The 17259-nt window shown below is 43.3% G+C and overlaps 1 protein-coding gene across 1 annotated transcript in view; it reads right to left on the bottom strand.

Moving 5' to 3' along the window:
• Window positions 1-2968: 2968 nt before the first annotated feature.
• The window catches only part of LOC111974473 (terminal nucleotidyltransferase 4B), a 16612-nt gene continuing 2321 nt past the window's right edge, over window positions 2969-17259 (bottom strand). Inside the window, exons 2-11 of the mRNA XM_024002178.3 lie at window positions 14096-14142; window positions 10566-10686; window positions 9297-9404; window positions 8876-9004; window positions 8460-8670; window positions 8067-8193; window positions 7805-7908; window positions 7387-7541; window positions 7102-7245; window positions 2969-6894 (exon numbers count right to left, since the gene is read on the bottom strand). Coding sequence (XP_023857946.2) covers window positions 6733-6894; window positions 7102-7245; window positions 7387-7541; window positions 7805-7908; window positions 8067-8193; window positions 8460-8670; window positions 8876-9004; window positions 9297-9404; window positions 10566-10686; window positions 14096-14142 — 1308 coding nt within the window. The 3' untranslated portion in view covers window positions 2969-6732. The remainder of the gene's footprint in view (window positions 6895-7101; window positions 7246-7386; window positions 7542-7804; window positions 7909-8066; window positions 8194-8459; window positions 8671-8875; window positions 9005-9296; window positions 9405-10565; window positions 10687-14095; window positions 14143-17259) is intronic.

Genomic DNA, 17259 nt, shown 5'->3' with positions numbered 1-17259 from the left:
AGGCCCCTGCCTCAATGTGTCTGTCTGTATGTATTTAGTGCTGGCACTGGCAGGTGCATACATTTCTCCACTGAGTCAAAATGACAATGGGTTAGTGATGTAATCAGCCAAATGATACACATAGCATATACAAACTCCAATGTATGCACTGGTGACATCTATATGCAGATGGTTCTTCTTTGCTAGCGCAGACGGAGCTGTTTGACATAAGAGACATTGAAATGGCATCAATACCTAGCTTAGTAGTCTACAAGCAGTTTTATATTATATGCAATTCACCACACAAGGGAAATTATCCGGATTGAGGATGGTTCTGTTGGGGTTGTGCCAATGCCCCATTCTGACCCAAGTTGAAGGCACTACAGTCTGCAGTGCAAGTTGTTACACCCAGCTGTGCGGCAAAGGATGAGACAAGATATTGCCGTCTTATGTCATGTTCACTGTAACTTGCAAAAGCCTGTTTAAATCCACCTTCATGTCTAGCCATGATTGTTTTTTCCAATTGAATTACATGGAAAAAGGATAACATGTCAGCACTGCTTATTGTTTACCGAATTTAATTAGTTCCTGGCACCGTTCGCCGATGCAAACGGTGCATTCCGAATCAGAACTATCCGACCAAAGCATTGCCAAACAGGCACATGTCGGTAATTGCGTCGTACGGTAGGATAGTGTTCTACTACTAGTCTGAGATACATACTCGGTCTAGAAACTTGGGTTAGGGAATGCCCTACTTACACCCCCAGTAATTTGAATCTTTTTTAAGCTAGGCTCTTTTCCATAAAAATAAACCTTGCTCAATCTCATGATTACACTGCTTGGTAGCCTACTAAGAGGGAGAACCTCAGATGTTCTTTTTCAGTCTTCCAACAATTTAAACATCTTATGAGTCAAATACAGTAATACTCTCAGATTTTGGGGGCCATATGGGCAAATAAATGCACACCACTCACTATTTCTAATTGTAACATAATATGGTATTATTATGTGACGAAACACACTGCAGGCTTTCAGATTCCCTGTTTTTGTAGGGAATAAGGGGAAGATTCATCCTGCTTATCTCCCATGGGCAGGCCACTGAGAAGCAAAAGAAACCTGATGAGCTGAAAGGGTAAATATTAGGGGGAAAACCCTTGAAAACCCATTCTTAAAAGAGATACTGCTGCATATTTATAAAAACAGACTTTATTATTTCCATATTAATGGGATCGTTTTTAGATGGACATGTAGTCAGACACTACAAATCTGGTCCCCTATATTTTGATAAATATGCCTGCCTATAATAATAAAGGCTACCATTTGGCAAATCAAAAACTGATTTTGGGTTGAAAAGATTATTAGATGTGTACTTGAGCAAATATGTTTTATAATGCTCTACAATACAAAAGGTAGGTCCCCAATTAAAAAGAGGACAAGGGTAAGTTGATTCAACCGTCTTCAAAAGGGATGCGCTTTCACTAGTCTCTGCTCTTCAGACCAGGGCTGTCCAATTCCGGTCCTGGAGGGCCGAAACACTCCTGTTTTTTGTTTCTACCTGGTAGTTAATTACACTCACCTGGTGTCTCAGATCTGAATGAGTCGCTGATTATGAGGATGAAAACCAGAATGTTTAGGCTCATTAGGGCCGGAATTGGGCAGCCCTGCACTAGAACGACTGGTTGCCTCCCACAATGTACTACCTCTCTACTTAGTACTTACGTAAAGCGAAGGTGAGCCTGCGATATGTGGTGGGATTTGTAGGCCACATTAAAACCAACATTGTAACGCAGATAAACATACAAAAATATAATTTGAAATGCGCCACCTAAATGTATGCTCAGAAAATGTGACAACTTTTTTACACTGGGGTAGCCTACCACAAAGAGAACATTCCTCTCAGTAGTTTACATCGTATTAACACTTGGGCAAACCCAATTTAAGAATGCGTCTTACCTGTTTGTAGGAAAACGTATACCGGTAGTCTCTAAATATAGAATGAACGTATTCTAGAGACGACTTCGTGGTGGACGAATTCTTCTCTTGTCCACTCTGCAAGTTAAATTGTAATTCCACTGCGAGCGAAATGTTCTCTGGGTCCCCGTGCGCATAATGCGCGCGCTCTTGAGGGCTTGCTTTTGAATGCGGAAAAGATGTTCATCAAGTAGCTACGGTATACTCACACCCACATGAAGAGCGAACAGAAGATAGTTATACTTGTTTTGCCCCAGCCATTCCCCTCTCATGGATCAACTGATTGTTAGGCGCTTATGAGTTGCACAATTATGTAACAACTGGGGGAATATCAATCAAATGCGTCTCACTGTGTGAAATACAGCTCATCATGGTAGTGAGGGACATCTACTGCCAGTCTACATAGCAGCATTGCACTTTTGTCTTCTGTGCTGCGTGAACACTTTTCCAATAAAATAAAAAATATATTAAACCACTGACTAGATAAAGCAAGCAACACCTGTCAGGGAAGACACATGTGTTATGGGTGTAAGATGGCACAGTGATGCGATCTGTTGGTAAATGTTAATTACTGCAACTCCAGTGTTTTACCGGTGTGTTTGAGATTTCCGGATGTATTGTAATGTACTGAACAAGACTGGTTACTCGCATCAATGCCTCTCTCGTCATTTAACATTCAAACAACATGTGCTGTGTTTATACATGCAGCCCAGTTTATTCTTTCCACTCATTGGTCTTTTGAAAAATCACATCAATATATTTTTCAGTGATGATTAGATTAGTGCACAAACTATCAGAATTATGCTGCCTGTATAAACGCAGCCCACGTGTCACCCCAGATTGGTGTTGCTTGCATGATTGTCTTTACATTTATTGGTTTAAGTAAAAAAAAATTGTCTGTTCCCCCAGTGGTTTTGCAAATGTTCCTACTAATGGAGGTACTACTTACCTTCTGCTACCGCTTCCTTCCTGTTAGGGGTGCAGCAATATACCTTAGGACATTCACCAGGAGTTTCAATTATTGTACTGTGGGTTTTATTGCATGGATTTGAATAGCTGTAGAAACTACAATTTGGATGAGTGGATACAGTTTTGTTGAAGTACTTGCAGTGAGAAGATATGATTACAGATTGTGACGGCACAGATAAGTCATTCAGTGTTCCCTGACTTGTTTCCTAAGTGTCAAATCAAATTCACAGATTAGCAGATATATACTGCATTTAGGTCCAAACTGTACTTTCCCAGGACAATATTTTTTAACCGTCTAACATATTTGCTAAAATAGTAATTGTAGCTAAAATTAGACATTCCTACTGTGTATAAATGTAATTACAGCCAGTGGATCATCTCTGTGTTTCCAAACCCTGGTCCTAGAGTACCCCCAACAGTAACCATTTTTATTGTAACCCTGGACAAGCACACCTGATTCAACTAATCATCAGGCAGGTAGCCTAGTGGTTAGAGCTTTGGGCCAGTAACCGAAAGGTTGGTGGATTGAGTCCCCGAGCTGACAATGTAAACATCTGCCATTCTGCCCCTGAGCAAGGCAGTTAACTCACTGTTCCCCAGGTGCCGAAGACGTGGATGTCGATTATGGCAGCCCCCCGCACCTCTCTGATTCAGAAGGGTTGGGTTAAATGCAGAAGACACATTTCAGTTGAATGCATTGTTGTACAACTGACTAGGTATCCCCCATTCCCATCAAGCCCTCAATGAGTTGTCAAGGGCAACAACAAACCTGTGTACTGTTGGGGATTCTCGAGGACCGAGGTTGGGAAACAGTGATTATCTAGTGCGCAGACAGTGCATTCAGAAATTACTTTTTCCACATTTTCTTAAGTCAGCCTTATTCTAAAATGGATGTTTAAAAGAAAAATCGACACACAATACCCCATATTATCAAAGCAAAATTTTTGTTTTAGAAATGTTTGCTAATTTACAAAAAAATAAAACAAATACCTTATTTACATAAGTATTCAGAACCTTTGCTACGAGACTCGAAATTGAGCTCAGGTGCATCCTGTTTCCATTGATCACCCTTTATGTTTCTACAACTTGGGAGTCCACCTGAGATAAATTCAATTGATTGGAAAGGCACACACCTGTCTATATAACATTTGACAGCAAGTCAGAGCAAAAACCAAGCCATGAGGTCGAAGGAATTGTCCGTAGAGCTCCAAGACAGGATTGTGTCAAGGCACAGATCTGGGGAAGGTTACAAAAACATTTTTGCAGCATTGAATGTCCCCAAGAACACAGTGGTCTCCATCATTATATGGAAGAAGTCTCTTCCAAGAGCTGGCCATCCAGCCAAACGGAGCAATCGGGGGAGAAGGGCCTTGGTCAGGGAGGTGACCAAGAACCCAATGGTCACTCTGACAGAGCTCCAGAGTCCCTCTGTGGAGATGAGAGAACCTTCCATAAGGACAACCATCTCTGCAGCACTCCACCAATCAGGCCTTCATGGTAGTGGCCAGACGGAAGCCACTCAGTAAAAGGCACATGACAGCCCGCTTGGAGTTTGCCAAAAGGCACCTAAAGTACTCTGACCATGAGAAACAAGATTCTCTGGTCTGATGAAACCAAGATTTAACTATTTGGCCTGAATGCTAAGCGTCATGTCTGAAGGAAACCTGTTACCCTCCCTACGGGGAAGCATGGTGGTGGCAGCATCATGTTGTGGGGATGTTTTTCAGTGGCAGGGACTGGGATACTACTCAGGATCGAGGGAAAGATGAAGAGCAAATAACAGAGATCCTTGATGAAAACCTGCTCCAGAACGCTCAGGACGCCAGACTGGGACGAAGGTTCCTTCCAACAGGACAACGTCCCTAAGCACACAGCCAAAACAACATAGAAGTGGCTTCGGGACAAGTCTCAAAGTCCTTGAGTGGCCCAGCCAGAGCCCATACTTGAACCCGATCAAAAAGCTCTGCACAGACCTGAAAATAGCTGTGCAGAGACTTTCCCCATCCAACTTGACAGAGCTTGAGAGGATCTGCAGAGAATATGGGAGAAACTACCCAAATACAGGTGTGCTAAGCTTGTAGCGTCATACCCAAGCAGACTCTAGGCTGTAAATCGCTGCCAAAGGTGCTTCAACAAAGTACCGAGTAAAGGGTCTGAATACTTATGTATGTAAATGTAATTTCAGTTTTTGCTTTGTCATTATGGGGTATTGTGTGTAGATTGAGGGGGGGATGACAATTTAATTAATTTTAGAATCAGGCTGTAATGTAACAATGTGGATAAAGTCAAGGGGTCTGAATACATTTGACTATGACGCTGAAGAAAAGGTCTAAATGCAGGTGCCAGCTGTGAAGAGTCGAGTAATGCCACCATCTACAGGTTAGTTGTGGAACTGCAATCAGATGTTGACATACCGGACATTTCAGCGAGGGGTTGTTGACACATTACCAAAGAGGTGTTTGTTTGCATTATATTCTGAACAAAAACTCAGCTCCCTTTTAAAAAGTAGACCAGCCACATATTAAAACAAAATGCCACAAAACAGCAACATTGGTACTGCACCTGACCAATTATACTTCCCCAATATCCCACTAGTCCCATCCAAATATAAGATACAAGAATATGGTCTCTAGTGTTAATACATATAACATGTATAGTACTATATATTCATATCATTAATAGAAAATACATGAACAAATACAAATTTTCATAATGGGTAAATTACCAAAGGGAAAAGATTACCTCCCACACCTATGGATCTTTGACATATTTCAAGGGGAGAATTTTTCAAAAATCATTATGTCCTCTAACTGTAATTCTATGAGTCTGGGAGAACCTCTAAAAACCATCGCTGTTGTTGTATAGAGCTGTATGTATGAATGAGTGATTTGTCCCCAGCCAGCCAGTAATCTATAGGGCTGTGTGTGTGCACGTTACCTGACTAAGGCATACTGCTAACACTGTTAGTGCATCCCAAATGGCACCCTATTCCCTATTTAGTGAAAGTAGTGCACTATATAGGAAAGGGGGTACAATTTGGAAAGAAGCCTGTCAACACATTGAGAGAGCAGCCAAGTAGAAATAGAATGCTGATGATTTATGTTGGCAATGGAACCCAAACCTGCCACTACTCAGATTAGCAGGCAAATGTGCACATCTACATTTGCCTTGAATCACTATTATCCGGTAAAAAGTCAAACAATTTTTATGATAATTTTTTCTCAAAAGATTTCCGCATGTTTGTCTTTTTTTGTACAAATCTTTGTATAATCTGATTACACAACCAAAAAATAACTGCCCATCAAAAAAAACAAAATTATCGTATCCACTTACAGATTGCATTTTGGGTTTTAGTCTTTCAATCTGTGAATTTTTTTTCTTCTTCAATATAACATTTTGTACATTTTTGTTATTTGTGTATTTTATTCTTTTTTTTAAACTTTTCTTGCTGAAGTTCGTTCACCAGCCAAGTTCCAGGTATTGCTTGTCAAAATCTACATTACTTTCCAGACACTTATTCCTCCAAAACACCAGATGGTGCTATGGTAAAAGGCAAGATTTGTAGGTACTGGATGTGGTGTGTAGCTCCACTGTAGAACATGTTTATGTCAAGGAAGAAAATGAGCATTTCTTTCAAGAACTAAGCCCCAGCATTTCCCATTTCTTTTTTTGGGTTATTTTTCAGCTATAAAAAGATGCGTGTCGCTTGAGAGAAGGAAGATCCTTAATACTACTCCTCAGTCAGTATGTGGTCTGGCAGCAGAAGTGGGACAGTCAGGCTGTCAGTCTGTTGCAGAGCAGACCAAGACGGCCCTATCTGCAGAGGTCCTGGGCCTCGGAGTGCTGCTGAGGTTTCCTCTTCTTGCTGTTGCCCTGGTAGTGTGGCTTGCTGCTCGGGTGGCTCTTGATGTTGGATGAGGACGAGTTCTGCTGTGCGTGGTGGGTGTTTTTACTGGACGAGCGGAACAACCTGGCCTGGGAAACAAGACAGACACACACCTAGTTAGATCAGTAAACAGATCACAGGTAGTCCTATATGTGCCATTGAAATGTAAAATTGAAATGGTTATCTATGTACCGACAGTGTGTTGTAACGCTCAGGTCATAAAAGTTCAAGGCATTTGTAGGTACAGTAACAGAGTTTTTCAGTGGTTGACTTAGGTTTCTTCAAGCTGAGCCTACCTTGCCCCCCTTGTTGTCAGTAGGAGTGCTGGTGGTGTGCCTCTGTGTTCTGTGATTGGTCACGCCACCTGAGGATTCTCTGTGGGCGCTGGAGCCCCGCCCAGGCAGTTGCTTCACTGTCTTACAGGGCGTCCCGTCAGAATCCTGGGGACAACCAATCACAACTCAGTAAATCAGGTCAGCAACAAATGGGTGGTTCACATTAAATGTAGTGTTAAGAGTTGATTTCCTCAGGTATTGTGGTTTTAGTGTGCACACATGGTGTGTTTGAGTAACAAAACTCACAACGTCGCTGGAACTGGATACCGTGGAGGATGAGGATGACGCTAATGAGGAGGAGTTGGAGGAGGTCTTGCTGCGAGATGCAGTCACCTCCTCCGTCAGGTTGTTGTTGCACTCGTCCAGCCGCTGAGGCTTCACTAACAGTGTGACATCATTTCCTACAGCAACAGCACATGGACAAACAGTGGTAAGACAGTGTGTGTTTTAGATCGACTAAATAGCAGTCCGACTTCACTGATCTACAAATCACCTTGGATCCCTGATCTACAAATCACCTTGGATCCCAAACTACTTAAAACGTAATTAAGATGACCAATTTTGCACCTTGTCTTACTGAAACTGATCCCTTCAAACACACTGACTATCAACTCGGTAGATCTGTGACCGTGTCTAGACTCACAGTAGTACTGTGAAAACATACCATTCAGGGCAGGTTCATTCTGAGACTGTGGTCCCCAGAGCTTGGTGATCCAGTCCCTGTATTCAGCCACTTCCTGGGTCACCCGAATTATTCTGCCGAGTATACTGGAGGAAAGAAAATAGGACATATCTGATTAGAAGAACTTGTTTGCAGTAGTTCAAATAGAGTATTTAGTAAATAACTTAACATTTTTTAAGATAGCAGCCAAGGAATGTGAGAGCGGTCGTTGGTTAAAGCGAGCCCTAGCTCACCATCTCCTCACCTCTCAGACTCGTTGTTGGGGTAGTACTTGGCGATGGGCGATACGGCGTGGTTGAGCACTATGTAGGCATAGTCAAAGGCCTGCTTCACCTGCAACACACCGTATGAGCTGCGGCCAACGTCGTTATCTGCAGGAGGCAAGAGGCATGCTTAGATCCTCTCTATTTGGAAAGAGTGACAGATTTCAGACATTGTCTGATATTGAGATGACTTTTTAGCCTTTGCTATGGGCACCTGGGACCTCTAGCCGTCTTATTCATGCCCGTTAAAGTGTGTGATTCTTAGGTTTAGTGTCATCAGTAGTTGACTGATGTTACAGATCTTGAGCATCACAGTGCTAAAATGAGGTATCACCTGGGCAAGTGCACCCATGCTGAATGGAAGGCCTTGTTACCTGGGGCTAGGGGGTCCTCAATGAAGAGCATGGAGGGCCTGTAGAGGTCAGTGCTCTTCTGAATCTCGTCTTTGGCCACGTAGCTGCCGCCATCTTTGATCCGGATGCCCGTCTTCAGGTAGTTGAAGTGGCGCCCATAGAGCTCAAAGAACTCTATAAGGAGAACGCCCACGTTGGCATTGGGGCTGCACGCATCTTCTCTGTAGTGAAGCTGAAATACAAGGGCAGAGGATAAGAGGTCAATTGCATAGAGGAACAAGCCAAATCATCTTAGTTTACTGCATGAGAAAGACTTAAAATGTGTCAAAAGTCTATTATAGACAGTAAATTAGTCTAATGTTAGATGCAATCTATCCTGCACTGTGTGTGTGGGCTACTTGAGAGAATAGCAGAAGATAAGAGCAGAAGTCTCTCACCTGCAGGAAGCTGACAGCCATAAGGAAGAGGCTGTAGGAGCCGATCCCTCCAGTGAAAACCTCGTTCAGATCCCTCTGGAGAAGGAACTGCTTCAGCACCAGAACCAACTTCGGAAGCACTGGGTATTTCTTATGGATAAAAGAAACATGTGGTTATGGTTAAACCCATGGTTATGGTTATAGTGCCCTCTAGCGGGGAAAGTTTCAAACTAGGACATTGGGTATGGCTGGATTGAGGGACTGAGGAGACGTAGTTAAGTGTATTAGCTACCAACACCTCCGTCAGAACCCAAAGAACCTGACAAATATACAACAATCTATGCGTGCTAACTTTCAAGCCTGTTTCATCAGCTAGCTCTTTTACCGGACTGCATTAGGTAAAAGCAATGTACCCTGAATAAGAGATGCCTGCTTCACTTACCTTTTTGTAGTCTTTGATGAGAAGGGCAGCGTTAACTCCGTTCTTCACATTGAAGCTGATGTCCACCTTCACCTCTGTGCGGAAGTCTGTCAGCTTGATGATGGGTACCTGGAACAATGGAACATAGTGATGAGGATGGATTTACACACACTGTCACCCGAGGCAATGACACACTGCACGGTTAGTATGCATGCACAACATGCGGATGACTCAACACTATACACGTCAGCTACCACAGCAACTGAAATGACTGCAACACTTAACAAAGAGCTGCAGTTAGTTTCATAATGGGTGGCAATGAATAAGTTAGTCCTAAATATTTCCAAAACTAAAAGCATTGTATTTGGGACAAATCATTCATTAAACCCTAAACCTCAACTAAATCTTGTAATGAATCATATGGTAATGAGCAAGTTGAGGAAACTAAACTGCTTGGAGTAACCCTGGATTGTAAACTGTCATGGTCAAAACATATTGACACAGCAGTAGCTAGGATGGGGAGAAGTCTGTCCATAAAGCGATGCTCTGCCTTCTTAACAGCACTATCAACAAGGCAGGTCATACAGGTCCTAGTTTGGTCACACCTGGACTACTGTTCAGTCGTGTGGTCAGGTACCACAAAAAGGGACTTAGGAAAATTGCAATTGGCTCAGAACAGGGCAGCATGGCTGGCCCTTGGATGTACACAGAGAGCTTATATTAATAATATGCATGTCTCCTGGCTGAAAGTGGAGGAGAGATTGACTTCATCACTACTTGTATTTGTGATAAGTATTGACATATTGAATGGACCGAGCTGTCTGTCTAAACTACTGGCACACAGCTCGGAATCCCATGCATACCCCACAAGACATGCCACAAGAGCTCTCTTTACAGTCCCCAAGTCCAGAACAGACTATGGGAGGCACACAGTACTACATAGAGCCATAGCTACACGGTACTCTATTCCACATCAAGTAACTTATGCAAGCAGTAAAATTACACTTAAAAAAACAAAAATACACCTTATGGAACAGCGGGGACTGAAGCAACACAAACAAAAGGCACAGACACATGCATACAAACACGATAACGTACACACTATACACACACTTACACAAGGATTTTGTGTTGTAGATATGTGGTAGAGTAGGGGCCTGAGGGCACACACTTAATATGTTGTGAAATCTGGTGTAAATGTATTGTTAAAAATAAAAAATGTATAACTGCCTTAATTTTGCTGGACCCCAGAAAGAGTAGCTGCTGCCATAAATACAAATACAAACATACCGTGGCCTTGTCCAGCACTTTGATGGAGTTCTCGTCAGTCACGTTTTTCTTCCGCAGGGCCTCTTCCAGGGTCCAAAGGGGCAGGTTTTCCCAGTTCCCAAACACCACCAGATCGATGTCACTAGGAAGTGGAGTAAGTAGTAGAYGTCAGAGCAACATCACATTCGGATCTGAAGAGAGGACTCTCCAGTTCACTTTCACACACAGCTTATTGTCACTAATCCAGAGTCCCCAGTTACAGTGTGTGTGTGTGTGTGTGTGTGTGTGTGTGTGTGACGTCGGAGCAGAGAGCAGTCTGGCTCGTCAAGAAACAAGGTTAAAAAAGGCTTTGGATCAGCAGTGCTAAAATTACCACAGCCATAATCCCAAAAAACAAAGGCAAATAATTACACAATGGCCAGCCACATTCTCCATATAACCACTCACAAAGGAGTGAATTCTGAACAGAGTTAAACGTGCGGAAATGTAACATTATTCCCTTTTTATGCACTTCTCTTTATGCCTATGTATTCTAACCTTGAACTTAAAGGAAAACTCCACCCAAAAACGATATTTTGGTATTAGTTTCATTAGTCCATTGCTGTTATAGTCCCAAAATGTTTAGCATGTCAGCAATCAAGTTTAAGATGTATAACTTAAAAAATACAAACATTTAGCCGGTATGATGCATTTTGCCTTATATGATGCAAACACAGCATCATATGATGCAAAATGCATCATATTGACGTTACGCAACTGAATAAGGCAAGTCTGAATACCAAATACTGATTAGTGTGTAGGAAAGGCCTAAGAGCTTATCCACTTGGAACAGACGTCAGTTAAACATCTGGTTTTGATTTACATGTGGTTGAGTTGTCACCTAGCATAAATTAAATAAGTGAAATGAACAAAAACAATCACCTGTCATTGGATTTAGGTAAAAAAGAAATTCCTTTACGTTGATTACTTTTTCAAAATCAAATGAAATGTTTGTTGAAATTACGTGGAAACAATGTTGATTAAACCCGTTTTTGCCCAGTGGGTAATTTTTGTAGTTTAACCCCATCAGTCCCGAGAGCCCAGCAAAAATCTGCTTTTCATTTATCATACTTTCATTTATCTGCATGTCCAGCCCTTATACAATGCCTTTCGAAAGTATTGAGAACCCTTAACTTTTTCCCACTTTTTGTTACGTTACAGCCTTTTCTAAAATGGATTACATTTGAAAAAAATCCTCAGCAATCTACACACAATACCCCATATTGACAATGGGAAAACAGGTATTTAGACATGTTTACAAATGTCTTAAATTAAAAACTAAAATACCTTGTTTACTTAACTATTCAGACCCTTGGCTATGAGACTTGGGATTGAATTCAGGTGCATCCTGTTTCCATTGATCATATTGAGATGTTTCTACAACTTGGAAGTCCACCTGTGGTAAATTCAATTGATTGGACATGATTTGGAAAGGCACACACCTGTCTATATAAGGTCCCACAGTTGACAGTGCATGTCAGAGCAAAAACCAAACGAGGTTGAATGAATAGTACATAGAGCTCCGAGACAGGATTGTGTCTAGACACAGATCTGGGGAAGGGTACCACAACATTTCTGCAGCATTGAAGGTCCCCAAGAACACAGCGGCCTCCATCATTCTTAAACGGAAGTAGTTTGGAACCACCAAGACTCTTCCTAGAGCTGGCCGCCCGGCCAAACTGAGCAATCGGGGGAGAAGGGCCTTGGTCAGGGAGGTGACCAAGAACCCGATAGTCACTCTGACAGAGCTTCAAAGTTCCTCTGTGGAGATGGGAGAACCTTCGAGAAGGACAACCATCTCTGCAGCACTCCACCAGTCAGGCCTTTATGAAAGGCACATGAAAGCCCGCTTGGAGTTTGCCAAAAGGCACCAAAGGACTCTCAGACCATAAGAAACAAGATTCTCTGGTCTGATGTAACTACGATTAAACTCTTTGGCCTGAATGCCAAGCGTCACGTCTGAAGGAAACCTGGTACCCTCCCTACGGTGAAGCATGGTGGTGGCAGCATCATGTTGTGGGGATGTTTTTCAGTGGCAGGGACTGGGAGACTAGTCAGGATCGAGACAAAGATGAACAGAGCAAATTACAGAGCGATCCTTGATGAAAACCTGCTCCAGATTGCTCACAACCTCAGACAGGTGCAAAGGTTCACCTTCCAACAGGACCACGACCCTAAGCACACAGTCAAGACAACGCAGGAGTGGCTTCGGGACAAGTCTCTGAACGTCCTTGAGTGGCCCAGCCAGAGCCCGGACTTGAACATCTCTGGAGAGACCTGAAAATAGCTGTGCAGCAACGCTTCCCATCCAACCTGACAGAGCTTGAGAGGATCTGCTGAGAAGAATGGGAGAACTCCCAAATACAGGTGTGCCAAGCTTGTAGCATCATACCCAAGAAGAGTCAAGAATGTAATCGCTGCCAACGGTGATTCAACAAAGTACTGCGTAAAGGGTCTGAATACTTATGTAAATGTCATAGCAGTTTTTTATTTATTTTTCATACATATGCAAAAATGTCAAAAACCTGTTTCTGCCTTGTCATTATGGGGTAGTGTGTGTCGATTCAGGAAAAAAAACAATTGAATCAGTTTTAGAATAAGGCTGCGACCTAACAAAATGTGGAAAAAGTCAAGTGGTCTGAATATTTTCCCGAAGGTACTGTATTTAGCCTCACAATGAAGTGTTTTATTGTGAGGATAAAACAATGACAAAACCGTTGCATCTGAGTTTAATCGACAACTGTTTAAGAATAAACAAAATCTGCCAAAGTAAAAACCTGATTAAAAAAATTATATGAATGCAGTAAGTATAGAAATTGTTTTTTCACTGGGAAATGAATATCTAACTAGTCAGTGACAACTGTGTGGAGTTTGTGACCGCAACTGAGTTTATTACAGTATTATAGAAACTATGTCCTGGGATTTCCTATGATCTTCTATGCAGAAGAACCCCTTACCTTCTAACGGCGCTTATGAGCGTCAGAGAAAAACATAGATGGCTTTTAATAGTTTGTAGCTCAAACCATTTGGACTCAAGACATTTCGGTAGAACAGACGAAATCAAATGGTACAACCCAGAAGTCCGTAGCTCAAACAAACACTGTTTAAAAGTGGTTAGAAGTCCAAAACACACCAGCGATAAGGTGGGACTCATTGGGTTATGGGTCAGTTTACACTTACTAATGTTGCGCGGGTCAGCTGTTTGTTCACCCGCACCCGCCCGCTATTGCTAATAACCCATCCACAACCGCCCAAGTATGTGAAAAAGTGAATCTGAGGCCCGCAACCGGCCCTAACCCGGTTTTATTAAGGTGTTGTTTCCTCTTTATTCAACCCGCCACCCACCCGCCCTTCATCCACACAATATTTCATAACCCTAAACCCGACCGCCCCGCGGTTATACCCGCAGGGTCTGCAGGTTATGAGTCAACCCGCATATCACCAACACACTATAAGAGAGATTACGATAGGAAGGCGATTATGTACTCCATTACCTGAATCAAATAGCTTACCTGGTTGGCAGATAGAGGCCCGTGCTGAAACTCCCAAACACTTGAACCTGTAACACAAAGTCAAATGTGTTATTCATTGATTTCACTTATCAATCAGATAAGCCGAGCTATACATTAGCGTTGAACTGATACAATGGCAGGTATTTAGTTAGAAAATAAAGAAAAGTGATTTGATGTCTGTCATGTCACATGATATGCTGCTTGCCTGTGACAACAGTCTGATACTTGGAGACAGGTGTCAACTAAAGCTCCCGGGTGGCGCAGTGGTCTAGGGCACTGCATCGCAGTGCTAGCTGCGCCACCAGAGTCTCTGGGTTCGCGCCCAGGCTGGGCTGGGTTCGCGCCCAGGCTCTGTCGCAGCCGGCCGCAACCGGGAGGTCCGTGGGGCGACGCACAATTGGCATAGCGTCGTCCGGGTTAGGGAGGGTTTGGCCGGTAGGGATATCCTTGTCTCAGTATGTAAAATGTAATAAAAATGTATGCACTCTACTGTAAGTCGCTCTGGATAAGAGCGTCTGCTAAATGACTAAAATGTTTTTAAAAAAATGTAAAGCAATAAAAATATAATATTTATGCTAAGTGGGGAGGGAGTCTAACATGCATCAACTTATTTCACCTTTTATGCAAGTCGGTGCACAGTCATTATCTGACAACCATGCAATGTTCTTGGGGGCAAAAAATGGGAATTGAACAAACCATACTACTGTAGTTATGAGAACAAGGATAAAATTATGCTTTAAACCCCAACGGTTTGGACAAAAATAAATGAAATAAGCATTTAATTTAATGCGTCCAGATTCCAGACAAATATCCCGCTTTATCTGAGCTTTGTGGGCATTAACCAATGTCACATCACATAACAGTATTTCACATTGGTTCTGAGGGCTCAAAAATAGCCTTTGCTTAAGCCTTAAACCAGCCATTATTCCCTCCTGGGCTGAGCTCCTGCCTGAACCGACCAAGGAGTTTAAAGCCTGGGCTCCAATCTGCTAACTAGAGGCAGGGCATGTGATTGTGATGTGGGTGGAAATGAGAGGGGTGATGGATTGCCACTGTGTGGACGAGTTCCAATTCCAGTGAGGGGGAACACACATCCACACAGGTCCCCAAGGTGAACTTAACTCATGGCTCGGCTCTACTGTATTAAGAGCTAGTGGTTGTCACTTACATTATCGAGAGACGGAGTGAAGTTAGAGAGGGAGAGAAAGACATGGTGGCCGCCTCCTAGACTAATTATTCAGCTATCTGGTGGGTTCACAGTTGTTCAGTTCACCCAGTCACAGACAGGTCTCGTATTGAGTGTGTGTAAGAGGTCAGGTGATTGCTGGGAGTCTTAGTCCTGATCTTGTTGTGGACAGGATATTAACTGCTCTCCTGCCTCAGTGGATAGAGTAAGAGGTAGGAGAGGTACCAGGAACAGCAGTGGGCTTTTCTGTCTAGCTCAGGGATGGGCAACTGTTTTACATTTCTTTAGATCAATTCCTGTGATACTACACAATTTGCCATGGGACAGAGAAAAATGTGCAGTTTCACAGCAAATTCCCTGTAATTCTACATATTTTGCCATAGGGTGAAGAAATTAAATGTTTTTATATGATGTCTGAGTGAGAGTGACTAACAAAATCTATGGGGGCCCCCCGGTTGGTAATTCGACCATGATTACTACAAGATAGCAGGCCACTAGACATTTTAGCTGACATGGGCTAATTGAGTTACTGTCAGTGAGACATAAGAGAACTGCTGATGTAAAACCACATTTAGAAATTGCACCTTGTGTTTTCTACTATTCCAACTCAACAGTAAATTGAGACCCAGACTGAGTTCCTAAACTAAAAAAGTGATCCGCGGGCCTACAAAACAGCAGTTGTCCATCCCTGGTATAGCTTGTAAAGCTGAGAGCAGACACACACAGCTCTATCAGCAGGCTCAAAGTCAGCAGGAATAAGGACACCTGGAGCACTGTAGATTACAGGCCAAAATATAACACAGCAGGGAGATAAGAGCGGCCCGACCAGGCGCTTTCACAAATGGCTGCTGGTCACACGCCCCACCATATACGGCCTGTCTTTCATCATCATTACAGCTCAGCCTATAGGGAGAGAAAATCACTCTCTCCTACAGAGTCACGACTCCTTTCAGACAGCTATAGAGCCAGCCAGAGAAAGACTAGAAAGATGTAAAGACAGCATTTCTACATAGAGCAGCAAGTTCTCATGCTGTCTCTGTGAGCAGCTTATATGTGACGTGAGCCACCACACTACTTGGAGGGGTGTCTAGAGGCCAGGACACCAGAGGGGCTGCCGGCTGGGCTGTCGTGACTGGGATTGCGAGCAGGTCACTCTGCCCTGGCTGCCCTTACTGGGTCTGCTCACACACACACAATCCCATTCACCCACAGGGCCATGTAAACACAAACACAGTACCCAGCCAATGACAGGCCTGCAAGCACACGCTTTCCTTTGGCAGGAAAATCAAAGAGAGAGTGGGAAAGAAATTGTAGCTATTCTGAGCCTGTGTAGCCGAGAGGGCTTAGCTGTGAGGAAACACTAGTAGCTACTGTAAGAGGATTCAGCCTGCTTCTCATTTGGGTAGCGCTCTCTATGGAGCGCTGCGTTTTGATCAACAGTCTTCCCTGGCCGCTTACAGTAAGTCTGTGTTTCGCCTAATCCTCATCGACAACCCAGACGAGCATCTTCCTGGTGTAGCAGCACAGGAGTCCAACTTGAAGGGCCCCGACCCGGTTTAAACCCACGACAGCCGACCCAATCAGCCAGCCTGTCTGTTTGGCGCCCAATCTACCAGCCAGTCCAGCCAGCCAGACAGTCATGCCAGTTCAATGCCATCAGTCCCTGGGTAGAAGTACTCCTCCCTGATGTGATGATACCAGGCCTTTCAAGCTACATCAGTGCAGGTGTTCATCCTCAACAAATGATCCCTTTTATATTCACACAGAGGAGTGGTATCACACAGCTTGTAATATAAACAATAGGCTGCTAAACTAATCTAACTTCTACACCTTTCCTCACCCAAGCACACAGCCTCTCCCATTTTAAGTAGGCAAGCTAACCCCGGTCCAGGGCAAGGCCCGGTAATTGTGTGTGTACAGACACCCACCATGAGGTTCTCTATCCTGAAGGTCCATGAAGCTGTTTTTCTGGACGGGC

Source organism: Salvelinus sp. IW2-2015, linkage group LG15, assembly GCF_002910315.2.
Source record: "Salvelinus sp. IW2-2015 linkage group LG15, ASM291031v2, whole genome shotgun sequence".
Lineage (NCBI taxonomy): Eukaryota > Metazoa > Chordata > Actinopteri > Salmoniformes > Salmonidae > Salvelinus > Salvelinus sp. IW2-2015.
Note: the sequence above shows the minus strand (reverse complement) of the source record. Positions and strands in the feature narration are given on the sequence as shown.